This window comes from Monodon monoceros, unplaced genomic scaffold (genome assembly GCF_005190385.1).
Source record: "Monodon monoceros isolate NGI ecotype Baffin Bay Population unplaced genomic scaffold, NGI_Narwhal_1 Super_Scaffold_13, whole genome shotgun sequence".
In the NCBI taxonomy this organism is placed as follows: Eukaryota; Metazoa; Chordata; class Mammalia; order Artiodactyla; family Monodontidae; genus Monodon; species Monodon monoceros.
Genome location: NW_021703769.1, coordinates 79,291,265 through 79,306,260, shown reverse-complemented (window position 1 = coordinate 79,306,260; position 14,996 = coordinate 79,291,265). Strand labels below are relative to the sequence as shown.

The window sequence follows — 14,996 nt, the reverse complement described above, 5'->3', positions numbered from 1 at the left end:
CACACCCTCCCTATCCCACCCCTCTAGGTGGTCACAAAGCACCAAGCTGATCTCCCTGTGTTATGTGGCTGCTTCCCACTAGCTAGCTATTTTACATTTGGTAGTATATATATGTCCATGCCACTCTCTCACTTCGTCCCAGCTTACCCTTCCCCCCTCCCCGTGTCCTCAAGTCCATTTTCTATGTCTGCATCTTTATTCCTGTCCTGCCCCTAGGTTACATAGATTCTTTTTTTTTTTTGGTTGCGTTGGGTCTTTGTTGCTGCACACAGGCTTTCTCAAGTTGTGGCGAGCGGGGTCTGCTCTTTGTTGCAGTGCGCAGGCTTCTCATTGCAATGGCTTCTCTTGTTGCGGAGCACAGGTTCTAGGTGCATAGGCTCAGTAATTGTGGCTCGTGGGCTCTAGAGCGCAGGCTCAGTAGTTGTGGCACATGGGTTTAGTCGCTCCGCAGCATGTGGGATCTTCCCAGACCAGGGCTCAAACCTGTGTCCCCTGCATTGGCAGACAGATTCTTAACCACTGTGCCACGAGGGAAGCCCCTACATAGATTCTTAATATCCTCCTTAAAATGTTATCCTGAACAGTCCTTTATTGTCTTCTTCCAGTATCTTGAAGGCTTTTGCCAGAGGACATATTTCCCCCAATTATTTTCCATTCGTATATTCAAAAATAATTTTTAAATGGAAAAAATACCAAGAACTAGCTGTCAAAATTGCATGCTATCCAGCTCCAGAGCCCTGAAGATGGAATTGATAGACCCAGACCCCCCCCCGCCCCGGAAACCTAGATCATGTCTTAATAGGCACTAATTATTGTCCAGAGGCTCTTGATCAAAACATTGTCTGATAGTTAAGCGGTAGTGAGTTCTCCATCACTGGAAGTGTTCAAGCACAGCCAGGATGACCTCTTGGTGGGGATGAGTCAGCAGTCAGGGTAGAGGTGATTTTTTTAAATGACAAGGAACACCTGCTCATACTAAGACATTCAAACTGTTTGAAAGGGTAAAAGTGGATCACTGATTGACATTTTGGTTGTTTTGTGGCTTTTTAAAAAAATGTCATTGTTGTTACCAACAATGCTGAGACGGACATCCTTGCACATTTATCCCAGTGCACACATGCTCGTATATGCATAAGATAACTTCCTAGCAATGGGACTAAGTATCTTTTAAGAATCTCCTAATCCCGCAAGAATGTGATTATGTTGGTGACACCAACATTTTCAAATGGTACAAAACAATCAAAGGTGATCCTCTTGCCTGGTAAGAATCCTACGTTTTCTGAAGCTTAAAAAAGCCTTCACAACTTTCCTGAATAACCCCACTGCCATGAATAAAGATAGATTTTTAGACCTTGAACTGAAAGAAGCTTCACATTATAATTTTCCCTAATATTATGTTAGACTTCTTTGGAGCAAATTTTGATTATAATGTTTTGGAGAGTAAATCTAGAAAAGGTCTCCATTCACTGACTCCCTCCTCAGTCATTCAACACGTACTAAGGCCTTCTCACTGCCCTTCCGCTCCTGTATCCCTCTCAAGGGTCAGTCCAGGGGCATTCTTGGGGCCTCCAACACAATGCACTAGGATGTTCCAAGGAGATGTGGTTGTTACACCTCCTCCTCATGGTTTCCTCTCTTTACATTCAGGATTTCTTGTCTCGCACGAGGCTGTTGTAGTAAGAGAGGCCCCAGAGTGCAATCAAGCCTGGAAGGAAGGTCTTCCTCTCCCCTTAGAAAGCCAGTGGGAACAAGGGCAAGACCCAGAGGAACGAGGCCTAGAATGAGTAGCTCTCCAAAGCTACTCTCAGCTTTAGAGAGAGATGCTCTCCTTTAACCTCAATGACTTCTCCGTCTTTCCTTTCCTATTCTCACTGTGCAACTGGCAAGCCTTGAAGGACTAAGATATGGTTGTAGAACTACAGGGAAAAAGGCCAGAGAGGCCACTTTGCCTCTTCCTAGCCTTACAGCCCAGCCCGTACACAAAAACTAGATGTAGCCTGAGCCAGTTCACAAGACACTTCTACGCTGAGGTTTATGGCCAAAACTTCAGCTGGGGCTAAAGGATTCCTCTTCCTGCAGGAATACTTCCTTCCTCTCATACAGATCCCGATTCAGGCTCATAAAGGCTCATGAAGGCCAAGAATTTAGGACACCAGGATCCAGATTTATCTTTTGTCCTCCTTATACCCTGAAAATATGACCAATGCCAGGCACTGGGCTAGTTGTTGAGGAGCTACCCATCTGTGACAGATTTGCTTAGAGACCAAAAGAGCCTCCTTTTTGCACAAGATGCTTCCAAAAGCAGAACACATTAGAGCCTTAATTCTGCAGGATGTAATTCAAACACTGTCCATACATGCTGAGAAGGCTCAGAAGAAAAGAGTTCTTCAGAAGGTCTCTTCGCCACCAAGGGAGTTTGCCCCAGGAAGTGCCCCATTTAACAGTACCTTCTGTTCTTCTCAGATATTTTGAGGACAAAGACGGTGATGCAGCCTCACAGTGTGGAGCCCACCCAGTCCTCCTTGGCCACTCTTCCTCTGTCTATTTCTAGGGATGAAAATTCCACAAGATCTGTCTGCATCTATCATAACTGCAGATTTCTTGTTCACCTCACCCATTGGAATTATGTATCTGCCCAGGTGTGGGCAATGAGTATGGATTTTGTAAATCCCTCAAGGGTAAAAAGATTCTATCAGAATGAAGCTTGTCAAGGAGACACCATCTGTTTTCCAAATCATTTTTTTTTCCAGGCGGTTCCTCAAGTAAGTTTCATTGCACTAATCATGGCGTGCACTTCTGTAGAGATGAGGAAGGTAAGACACAGGAAGGTTGAATCACTTGGCCCAGCCATGCCTGTGCTCCTGGCCACTGCACTGTACCGCCCTCTCTGTGGCATTTGTGAACACAGATCTCCCTGAACACAGAGGAGGGCTCAGACGCAGTCAGGAGCAAAGGTGCTGCCCTCGCGGGCCCGTCACCAGGGCATCCTGTGTGCACACCTGTGCCTTACCAGCTGGAACACCAGCGTCCTGAATGTAGCCTTTTCTCCCCTGGCCACCAGAGGTCGCTTTGGCGCCAGCGGAAAGCTTCTGAAGCAAAGCAGCTATGGCTTCAACCGAAATCTTGCCAAGTCTGAACTCCAATTTAACAAGTTTTTCTTTAAACGTGTAACTGTATACTGGGGGCGGTGAAGGACTTTTAAAACAGAGTAAGTGAGGGACTTCCCTGGCGGTCCAGTGGTTATTAAGACTCTGCAGAGGGAGCGGGTTCCATCTCTGGTCAGGGAACTAAGATCCCTCATGCTGCTCAGCACAGGCCAAAAAAACAACAATGATGTAAGTGATTGATGTTTCTTACTCTCAAGTACAGGCATACCTCGGAGATACACTTACTTTATAAATACTTTATTGCTAAAAAATGCTAACCATCATCTGAGCCCGTAATTGTAATCTTTTGCTGGTGGAGGGTCCTGTCTTGATGGATGGCTGCTGACTGATAAGGGTCATGCTTGCTGAAGGTTGCGATGGCTGTGTCAATTTCTTAAAATAAGACAACAGTGATTAACTGCATTGATTGACTCCTCCTTTCACAAACAATTTCTCTGTAGCCTGCAATGCTGTTTGATAGCATTTTACCCAGAGTAGAACTTCTTTCAAAATCGGAGTCAACTCCCTCAAATCCTGCCGCTGCTTTATCAACTAAGTTTATGTAATACTCTCATTCCTTTCCTGTCATTTCAACAGTCTTCACAGCATCTTCACCAGGAGTAGATCCCATCTCAAGAAACCACTTTCTTTGCTCATCCAGAAGAAACAACTCCTCACCATGAAAGTTTTATTGTGAGATTGCAGCAGTTCAGTCACATCTTCAGGCTCCACTTCTAATTCTAGTTCTCTTGCCATTTCTACCACATCTGCAGTTACCACAGTGGTAACAAAGATCACTGATCACAGGTCACCATAACAAAGATAATAATAATGAAAAAGTTTGAAATATTGCAAGCATTACCAAAATGTGACACAGAGGCATGAAGTGAACAAATGCTGTTGGAAAAATGGCGCCAGTAGACTTGCTCAGTGCAGGGTTGCTACAGTACAAACCTTCAATTTGTAAAATACTCAGTATCTGAGAAGCACAGTAAAGCAGACCGCAGTTAAATGAGGTCTGCCAGCATCTACGGAGAATACTCACCAAAATGCTGAAATGTTACGGGAATCACTGCAAAAATGGTTGAAAGAAACATTCTAGAAATGATCACTGGAGTGTAAAGGGTCATCAGGACCGGCTGCTTTGTTCCATCTTAAAGGATGAATAAGGTGGATTTGGGTCTGTGGGGAGGGAATGGCAGGGCATTCCAGAAAACAATATGAACAAAATCACAAAGGAAAAATAATAGCAAGGCAGGTTCCAGGGACGTGCCTGAGAATGAAGTCCCAGGTCATCAAGTTGGTTTTCAGACTGCTGCCTCCCTCCTCTGATAACCCAGCCCGTCTCCCCTTTTTCCATACGCTCTCCTAGTCTATCAGGCAGGTCTGATCTATGTCCCTTGAATAAGCCATGCTTTTTGTGATCCTTCATGTCCCAGGCTGATAGTCTGCAAACTTAGGAAAAGGCGGCGATGTTGACCACAATGGGAAACCAAGAAATGGGATGGTTTCAGGGGAAGGCGGAAGGAAGTTACTCATTTGGGGCAAGTGAAGGTTGAGATGACAATGAAATTTTCCAGTGGAGGATCCAGTGTACCTTTCTTCAACAACTCTTGGGTACCTGCTGTGTGCTGGGCACTGTGCTAGGCACAGGAGAAACAGCAAAAGAAGGCAGTCTATCCTCTAGCAGGAATAATAGATATTAAATATGTACTAATATATAGAAAATTAGAATTTAGCATATTTGGGGTGAGATGTAAGATTTAAATATCTCGATTAGGTAACCATGTATACCAATCATAATTGAAGCCAATCAACAAGCACTGTGCTAGGTGCTGTAAAGAAATAAAACATGAGTAAGACACTGTCCCAAGAGGAGCTTACAACTCACATGTTTCATCAACAGACAGTGTGGCATGATTACCTAGTTTACCAGTCAGAGTCCTTTTTACCAGGAACTGAAACCAACTCTGGCTAAATGAAGCAGAAAAGGAAACTGGGGAGCTCAGGGAATTGCCAGGAGGGCCAGAGAACCAGCAGGAGGTCTCACACTAGAGACAGAGCCCCAAATTACAAATCACCAGGTACCCCCACCCTACCTCTTACTGGTACGGGACACTGCCATTGGCACCACTCCACCTGCGCCCTAGGTTTTGTCCTCTGACCCTCTGCCAGAGTCTTACCTATCCTTATCACCCCATCCCCCCTCATTCCTTCCTGGACCAAAGTCCAGGTGAGAGTAAAGATTGGCCGAGTCCAGCAGACATGCCCATGCTGTGGGCACAAAGAGGGCTGCCAAAGGGAATATCTGGGAAATTCAAATGCTACACTGGGAGGTTGCTCTATCTCCCCCTAGACTCGTAAGGTGGGGATTCTGAAACCCTAGGAAGGGGGTTTAGAGCCAGGGAAGTGAAAAAAATGGCAAACATCTACCACAGAAAGTATTCAGGACCCTTAGGAATAGCGTATGATAAGGTCCCAACTGCTTAGTTAAAAACAACAAGTTAAAAAAAAAACCCAGAGATGAGTGCAAATGACATCATCAGGGAACAATGAGTACTTAAAGAATACACCAAAAATGGTGGCAGGGGCTTCCCGGGGGCTTCCCCGGTGGCGCAGTGGTTGGGAATCCGCCTGCCGATGCAGGGGACACGGGTTCAAGCACTGGTCCGGGCGGATCCCACGTGCTGCGGAGCAGCTGGGCCCGTGCGCCACAGCTGCTGAGCCTGCACTCTGGAGCCCGCGAGCCACAACTACTGAGCCTGCGTGCTGCGGCTGCTGGAGCCCGTGCTTGACAACGGGAGAGGCCACCAAATGAGAAGCCCGCCCACCGCCGCGAGGGGTAGCGCCGGCTCGCTGCGCTAGAGAGGGCCCGCGCGCAGCAACGAAGACCCAATGCAGCCAAAAATAAATAAGTAAATAATAAATTTTTTAAAAAGGTGGCAGGGAGCATCATCACAAGAGAGAGAAACACAGATCATAGACTCAGAAATGAAAGGCTTTGAGGCCACGTGGATCACCCTTCCACCCACCGCAGGAACCACCGCTCCAACCAGATGAGGGAAGAGGGAAGGCTTGGGGAGGTGTCAGCATGGGCTTCGCAAGATAACAATAAAAACACCATCCATACTAATGAGGGAGAATCTCACCTCTTCTATTTTTCCATTTATACAAATGGCACCACTAATTCTCCAGACTCATCTTTGATTCTTCTTCCTTCTCTACTTAGATGAGTTCTAAATTCAGGTGACTGGCCCATTACAGGTATCTCTCCAATTTGTCCCTCTCCATTTCATTTTTGTGCCTAGATTCCCAAAACTGCCTCCTAGATGATCTTCCAGCCTTCCATCTGTCCTTTCAAATCATCCCCCATATTACTATAAGATTAACTTTTTCAAAGCTGTTTTCACCAAGCAGCTCAGACAACTATAATGACTCCCAGCCGCCCACTGCATCAAATCCGAACTCATCTGCAGACACAAGCTCATTGGACCCACTGACTCACAGATTCTCTACGTGTATCATTCACTAACCACGAAGAGATAAATGAGGTCCATCATCTTCTAGTTAGTTCAAACCACTTGAGTCTATGATTCTACGTGAGCAAAACCCCTATTTCTCACCATTCTCTCATGGATCTTATCTTCCCTGCAGCTAGGCATGGCATGTTGAGACAAGGAATTCTAGAAAGTGTCATCTTTCCAAGGAGTGTAGGAGTTTACATCTCTAGATCTTCTACACTTCCTCAGGCTGTTGCCTAGATCTCTGCTTTACATCTTCTTTTTTTTTTTTTGCGGTACGCGGGCCTCTCACTGCTGTGGCCTCTCCTGTTGCGGAGCACAGGCTCCGGGCGTGCAGGCTTAGCGGCTATGGCTCACGGGTCCAGCCGCTCCGCGGCATGTGGGATCTTCCTGGACCGGGGCATGAACCCGTGTCCCCTGCATCGGCAGGCGAACTCTCAACCACTGCGCCACCAGGGAAGCCCTCTGCTTTACATCTTTACCTCACTGCTCATCACTTCTTTATATACAACCTTCTCCTCTCCCCTATGAGCACATTTTATTATTTTGCCTTCTGCCCTTCTCACACACTCCCACTCCTTTTCACTCCATGATGACAACTTGCTTTATTGATATGATTCTTGACCTAAAAAATAACACCAAGATAGTTCAGCCAATGTCTATGCCATTGGCAAGCCTATGATATAGGCAGAGGAAAAAGGGAGATGAAAAAGAAAGGAGGAAGGGCTTCCCTGGTGGCGCAGTGGTTGAGAGTCCGCCTGCCGATGCAGGGGACACGGGTTCATGCCCCGGTCCGGGAGGATCCCACATGCCGCGGAGTGGCTAGGCCCATGAGCCATGGCCGCTAAGCCTGCGCGTCCGGAGCCTGTGCTCTGCAACAGGAGAGGCCACATGAGTGAGAGGTCCGCGTACCGCCAAAAAAAAAAAAAAGGAAGAAGAAAAAGTAGTAGACCAAAGAAGTTGGGAAAGGCAAATAGTAGTAATCGCTACCAATATCAAGTGTTTACAGTGTGTCAGATACTTTCTATACAGCCTCAAATCGGACTTGCAAGGTAGGTATCTTCATTTTTTAAATGAGTAAACGGAGGGTTAAAGGACCCACCTGAGACTATACATCAAGTAGAGAGCAGAGACCAGATTGCATCCCAGGTGATTAGGCCCACCCCCTTGCAACTAAAGCATATGACCTCCATAACAAAGAGTAAGAAGAAAAGAATGCAAAGTGGAGACAGGTAGAGCCTTACCAACATTTGCTTCAAGTGCTACTCAAAAACAATAGCATCATTAGTTACCAACAATTATCTAGAAATGTGCCATTAAGTTTTCAGCATGACAAAATTTAAGATTTTCCTCTTATCCATTTATATGCAAACTCCTTTACTACGTGGACACACACACACAAATATACACACTCACACATGCACATCCTCAGTCAAAAAGCTTGTATTACAATTTACATCCTTCTCATCTTTACACTTGTGTCTGGGTTACGACTGTCCCTTTTTAGCTTTAACCCATGCCAACTTTTTAAGATTCTCTTTACTTCTTTCTCTTTCGCCTTAATCATGCTCCTCCCCCTCTTCCTAACATCACTTTTCTATCAGCCCCTCCTTTTCTCTTTTTATTTCTCGTCTGCCTCATTACCTACACCTTTCTCTTACTTTGACTGTTGCTGCATCTAGCAGGTTCCCAGTAGATGTCTATTCTGAGCTCCATACTTCTCTCATGCCTGCCCCACCACCACCCTTTGTCTTTGCCTTCCTCGTCATTCCTCCTTCCCTACAGACAATTCCCACCCTGCTCCCTCTCAATCGCCCACGCCCCTTCCATTAAACCACCCTACTTCCTCACAAACTCCAGCGGTCACCTTATCCACCTCTCACCCCTTTACCCGCCTTTCTCCCCCAAGGTTCCAAAGCGCGAGGACCTCATTGTCCTCCTCCCCCATCCTCCAACCAGCCCACAAGACAGCCTTGTTACCATGACGACAGGGCTACTCAAAGCTGAAGTCAAGGACCTGGTTGCCATGGCTTCCGCTTCTCCACCTCCAGCCCCGCCCGCGCGCTCCGCAGCGTTGGCGCCTGCGCAGTACGCAAAGCCTCGGTTCTCTGAACCGCGGCGGACGGGGCGGGGCTTCAAGAGAGAGGGAGGGAAGGAGGCAAAAGGATAAGAACGGGAGTGGAGCTGGCGCCTACGGTGGCCGAAGAGGGACGCGCAGGGCCAGAGGCTGCAGGATGGTAGGCTGTGCAAAGAGGGAGGGGAGGGGGAACCGAGGGGCGTGGGCTGCACCTGCAGGGGTCCTTGGGGCCGCCCTCGGTGTGAGCCGCTCTTTCTCCCTCCGGTCCTCAGAGGCCCTCACTTACCTGGGCGGGTGGGCTAGCCGGCCTCGGAAGGAAGACCAGCTGGAAATGGCTTTAGGGAGAAGGCGCGGAGAGGGGGCGCATTTGTGGGGAGAGAGGGAGGTGACTAGGGGGCGGTGGGACCGTCCGGAGCCACGGGGAGCGCGCGGGTCGCGATCCAAGGAGTCCCAACCACTGCCGCAGGGAAGTCGCCCGAGGAATGGGGGCTCCGGGGCCTGTTGGCGGAGGGAGGCAGCGGGGGTCGCAAGTCACCAAGACCCTCTGTCCACGTGCAGCCCAGAGCAGCGGCGGCCGGCGGGAAGGGCGGTGTGTGCGAGGGTATAGTTTCCGGGTCCGAGGAGTGGACGTCCTGCCTCACCTAGAGGCGGGGGTGAGGTGGGGAAGCCAAGTGGGCTCGAGGTTTTGCTCTCGGGGACCCAGGCTTTGGCTTCCCGGTTCCGGTGCTCTTGGCTCTCCGGCCCCCACCCCATCCTCTTTCCGGAACTCGGGCCTTCCGTCTTCCTGCTCCCGGCCCACCCCCCATCGTAGCCGCACACGGCTCTCTTGTGTCCCTCTGTTGACCACCCACCACGCTAGAAGCGCTTCCCCTTCCCCGCCACCAAAAAAACCCCAGTTCTCTCGAATTCTGATCCTTAGCCGTCTAAACTAGTGTTGTTCCGCACACCCAGGACTCCGGCCCTGGTAATGTACACGGAGAGAAGAGCTCCAGGGAGAGGGAGATGACTTCAGGATGTGGCCCGGACCCGCCCACCCCCCCGAACTGGGAAGCTGTGGTTGCACGGGGTAGTGAGGGCTCTGCACTCCCCAGTCCACCCCCCTGGGCTTGTTCCACAAACATTCCCTAGACGAGCCACCCTGAATGGCTGTGTCCAAACTGAGGGACCGAAAGGGAAATTGGTCACCTGGTATCTGGGGAGGTGTGGGCATTCAGCAGGAGGCACCCTAAAAGGAGTAAAAGAGGAATATGTCTGGCCAAATGCCTGGAGGGCCGAGGAGAGCAGAGGGTGGAATCCGGGGCTCCCAATACCATGTGCTAACGTGAAGAATACCCCTGAGCACAGGACTGGCACTGGAGGGCAGTGTGCTGGGGACATCAGCAAGGGTGTATGGCTAGGATGGGGTGGAGGATTGAGGTAGCTTCTTGAGAACAAAATACCTGATTTCAGCGTGGTGGTGGATAGAAAGAGCAGGAAAGAAAGCAGATGTCTCTGACATCAGCTATGGGCTTCTTGTCACCGTGATAGCATTTTACCCACCTTTGGAAAACAGGATTAGGAAACAGGAGGTCAGGAAATAATAATAATGATACCTAATGTGTTATAGTGCTTCCTACGTGTCAGGCACTGTTTCACGTATCAACTCCTTCAATCCCACCTAACAACTTGGGAAAGTAGGTACTTTTATTATTTCCATCTTACACACCAAGAAACTGAAGCCCAGAGACATAAAGTAATTGCCCAAGGCAAATTACTCAACTACTAGAGCCAGGATTTGAACCCAAATGACAGACTCAGAAGCTCTGACACCCCCTACAAGGAAAGGCACCTGCTGGTGGGAGTAGCCAGTGTTGACAGCAAGGGCTGATGTTTTGAAGAAAGTAGGAGCCGTGAGTAGAGAAGAGGTAGATGGGATGGGTTTGGGGCTGTGTGTTTCTGGAGGAAACCAGCTCAGAGAACCACATCTCTGACCCTTGGCTCTGACTCCCCCCCACCCCCAGATGCGATTTATGCTGCTGTTCAGCCGGCAGGGGAAGCTGCGGCTACAAAAATGGTACCTGGCCACCTCAGACAAGGAGCGAAAGAAGATGGTTCGGGAGCTTATGCAGGTCGTTCTGGCTCGCAAGCCCAAGATGTGCAGCTTCCTGGAGTGGAGGGACCTCAAAGTTGTCTATAAGAGGTGACTCCCCACCTACTTTCAGACCTGCCTGGATCCTGCTTGATTGGGGTCTGGGATGGGTTCACCTGGCCAAGAAATAGGCAGTCCCTTAGGTCAGGAAGAGCTAAGGACATCCGGAGGGCAGCGATGAACTCCAGCCGCCTTTACTTTCCAAATTCACCTTGAAGAAATTCTTGTTCCCTTTTGGCTTTGCTCAAGCCTGACACCTACTTCATGCACCTACCTCTGTCCCGAAGGCCCCATCTTGTCTATTGCACACGTCCCTGGCAGCCTCATTCAACAATCATAGATCCTGCACCACTTTCCTAACGCGTGCACACACACACACACACACACACACGTGCACCAACCCTTTCCAGTTCCTCCTCTGAGCAGGTGAATTCGTGGCTCAGGTTTTTGCCGAGTCAAACTGAACAGGTCAGAGGTCGAGAGGGAAAGAGCTTGCGTCTGTGAGAGGCACTAAGGCAGAGTGAGTTACTGTTTGCATACCCTGGGGCCACCCCGCCTGTGTCCAGTAGGGGCACAGACTGGGAATGGGGGAAAATGAGAGGTTTGGGCACAAAATGCTTGGGTCCCAAAGCAGCCCCAGGAGCCATCCCAGCCATCCCTCCCATGCCCCTGTCCTCAGATATGCCAGCCTCTACTTCTGCTGTGCCATCGAGGGCCAAGACAATGAGCTTATCACGCTGGAGCTGATCCACCGGTACGTGGAGCTCCTGGACAAATACTTCGGCAGCGTAAGTCTCCCCATCCACCCATTTCTATACGCAGCAATCCCCTCTTTTTACCAAACTCTGGGGTCCTTCCGGTCTCTGCCCTGGACACTGGCAGTGAGCTCAGATCTTAGGTGGGGAATAGTAATAACTCCATAATTTGTATTCCACTTAATAATTCACACAGTGCTTTCAGGTTCTCCTGGTTGCTCCTCATTCCGTCCTATGAGTAGGTGTTGGTGTCTCCATTTTCAGATGAGAAAACTGAGACTCAGAGAAATTAAATGACATGTAGAGTTAGCTGGTTAGTGTCACAGTGCTGCTTGGAACCGAAGTCATTTACCCCATGATCCAGAATCTCCTTCCCTGCCCTGTCACTGTGCCTAGGGAGGGAAGCTAGCCCAGCCTCTGGTAGGAACTGTGTCACAGATCTGGGGGGAAGGCAACAGGAGTCAAGGGTAGACTAGAGCAACTAATGTCTCATGATCACAGAGAAAGAGGCAAGAGAAGGAGAAGGAAAAGCCGAACCAAGGACTAAGGCCTAGGGGTTGGGAGGACATAGACCTGGGGCAAGAACCCAAGGTGGGCAGGAGTGGTCACGAAGGCCATGGAACCGTGATGAGAAAAAAGTGGGGTGGAGATGCACCTTGACACTCAGCTCTGCCTCCCCCCCCTCCTCCCAGGTTTGCGAGCTGGACATCATCTTCAACTTTGAGAAGGCCTACTTCATCTTGGATGAGTTTCTGATGGGGGGTGATGTCCAGGACACCTCCAAGAAGAGTGTGCTGAAGGCTATCGAGCAGGCGGACCTGCTGCAGGAGGTACGGGCCGGGACGGTGAGGGGTAGGAGGAAGAGGACCAAGGCCAAGGGCACCCTCCCTGCTCTGGACACCTTGCCTGCGGGCCCCAGCTGCCCCTTCCCACCCTCCCTGTGACGTCTGGCCCCCAAGGCGCCTGGTTGGCCGGCCAGCTGGCCCTCAAGCCCTAACTGCTCGGGGTGGGAGGTAGTGGGGGTGGCGGACGGCCGCCTGTGCCAGTTCCCCCCTCCTTCTCCCAAGACCCAGGGTATCTCATCCCAGCCAAATCGCCTTTGTCCCACGCTACTCTTGGCATTTAGGGTTGCTCAGAGAATTGGAGAAGGGGCACATGATAGGTCATTCTTTCTTTCTTTTTTTTAAACACACACATACTCAAAGCCTCTGCTTCTCAGAAGCAAAATTTTGCCATGGGGATTTGGGGGTTGGGGTTGAGGGCGCCTGGTTGTTGATTCTCCCTTCTATCCGGCACCCCCGCCCTCACGCCATTACTGCCTGCCCCCTCTCTGCTGTGCCACTGCTGAGCCTTGGTGCAGGGAGATGAGTCACCGGAACCTGCAATGATGAGCAAGCCGGCCTGAGCTGGCTCTGAGGAGGGGGAGAGATGGGGGGCGGGGAGGGGGGGGCTCATCCCTGCAGAAGGAGAAAGGGCAGAATCCAACTTGCCATCTCACTGGTTCAGCTCCCCCATCACACACACACATGCACACACACATGCACACTCATGCACACGTGCCCTGGCACTCGCACACCCACCCTGTTGCTACTGCTCTGCTCAGACCCTGATGGCTCATCTCTCTGCAGTCTGGTCCACCTTTCCTCGGGGACCTGATGCCAGCTTCTTACTCCCTCCCCGCACCCAACCATCTGCCGCCCCCAACCCTGGGAAAGCCAGTTTCCCAGCCCCCAGTCCCAGTTTTACGCCCTCCCCTTCGGATACTAAGGCCGAGGCCCTTGCTTGCCAGGCTCCTGGCTTTGGGTTCTCTGGGTGGCGGTGGACTCAACCTGGACCCACTCCTTGCCATGGTTGGCTCTGGGGGGTGCACCTGGGAGGTGCTCCTGGGAGGCTGGAGAGCTCCCCTGAAGGGTCCCCAGCTGTTCCAGCCTTGGGCTCACGTTGGCTTCTCTCTTCCCTCGCCGTGTCTGTCTGTGCTTCCCCCTCCTCTGTCTGTCCTTACGATTGCTGTCTTGCCCACCCTCCACTCCCTCACCCTGTCTGCCTCTCCTGGCGTCTCCACATCACCCTCTGTCTGTCTCTGCCTTAGGAGGATGAGTCGCCACGCAGTGTGCTGGAGGAGATGGGTCTGGCCTAGCCTCCGCCCGGGGCCACGTGGAGATGCGGGGAGCTGGTGGAGAGGCAGGGCATCGGTGGCCCTTTTCTTGGTGGGACCCAGCTGCCCCTCCTCTGCTGCCTCACCTTCTTTTGCCGTGAGCTGTGGGCTCAGGACCCTCAAACATTCCCTCCCTCCACCCCCTACCTCCTGTTTCCCCTTTTCCCACTGAAGGTTTTAGGAGCTAGGAGGCAGGAAAATGTGACCAAGTTGGGGGTGCTATTTGGCTTTCATCCCCTGCCTTTGAAGAACTAATGTCACCCCAGACTCCCCCCCACCCTTATAACTGTAAATATATAAATATGTCAGGTTAAAGGGAAAAGGTTTTCAGGGCTCTTCTCTTCTCCCTGCCCCATAACCTACCTCCAGCCCTCCCCGCAGCCAGCCAGGGCAGCTTCTCTGCCTGGGAGGGGGACCTCCGTGTCTCCAGAGGGAAGTCCTTTTCCCTCATCTGTCTCCTCCCCTTCCTTCTTGGCTGCAGTGGGGCCTCCGTTCAGTTCCAGGGGAGGAGCAACATAGTTAATTTTTTTCTAACCTTGCTACTTTGAGGAAAGGGAGGGCTGGGGGAAGGGTAGGCTTTACAGAAGACTGGGCCCTGTCCCTCCTTCACTCCGAGTTCCCAGTGAGGCAGGAGCTAAGTGGGTGGGGTGGGGAAAGTGTCTGATTTTTTTTTCTTTTCCTCTAAAATAAAAGGAAAAGCATTTCTGGACTTTGCCTGGCTTAGGCTCTGTGAAGGAGGGCTGCTGCGATCAGTCAGGACGGGAAAGCAACACTGCCCGTTCCACTCATCCCTGGAACTAGGGTTGCCAGATTTAAGGCCAAAAAAAAAAAAAAAAATGAAGATACCCAGTTCAATTTGTTATGATAATGAATAATGTTTTTAGGATAAGTGTGTCCTGTGCAAATGTATTCATTGTTTATCTGAAATGCAAATTTGACTGAGTGTCCTGTATTTTACCTGGCACCACCCTCCCCCCAAACAGATTTGTGAGCTCAGTGTCTCTCTGACCTCAGTGACCGCTGACCAAGGTGCCTCCAGCTCCCTGAGCTGCCTTCAGACAGGGAGGAGCAACTCCTGGGGACATGGTTTCACTCCTCTGAAGTTTCTTTGTGGTCATTCACCTGGTTTAGTTTCATTTGGGGAGGAGACTCAAGAGTTCAAGGATGTATCCCAGCCTCTATGCTTAGAAAAGGCTTGAGAAGAAGTTAAAAGC

At 50.4% G+C, this 14,996-nt stretch overlaps 1 protein-coding gene across 1 annotated transcript; it reads left to right on the top strand.

The window, feature by feature from the left end:
- The first annotated feature begins 8,775 nt into the window (after positions 1-8,775).
- On the top strand, positions 8,776-14,631 carry AP1S1 (adaptor related protein complex 1 subunit sigma 1). The gene is made up of 5 exons (XM_029219273.1): positions 8,776-8,904; positions 10,745-10,923; positions 11,552-11,660; positions 12,320-12,457; positions 13,717-14,631. The coding sequence occupies exons 1-5, from the start codon at positions 8,902-8,904 to the stop codon at positions 13,762-13,764; spliced, it is 477 nt and encodes a 158-aa protein (XP_029075106.1). The 5' UTR covers positions 8,776-8,901; the 3' UTR covers positions 13,765-14,631.
- Positions 14,632-14,996: the final 365 nt, after the last annotated feature.

Excerpts from the sequence above, each read along its gene's own strand:
- AP1S1 (XM_029219273.1), top strand. Across the intron at positions 10,924-11,551 it reads CTCAAAGTTGTCTATAAGAG|ATATGCCAGCCTCTACTTCT; the intron begins GTGACTCCCCAC and ends CCCTGTCCTCAG. Across the intron at positions 11,661-12,319 it reads TGGACAAATACTTCGGCAGC|GTTTGCGAGCTGGACATCAT; the intron begins GTAAGTCTCCCC and ends CCCTCCTCCCAG.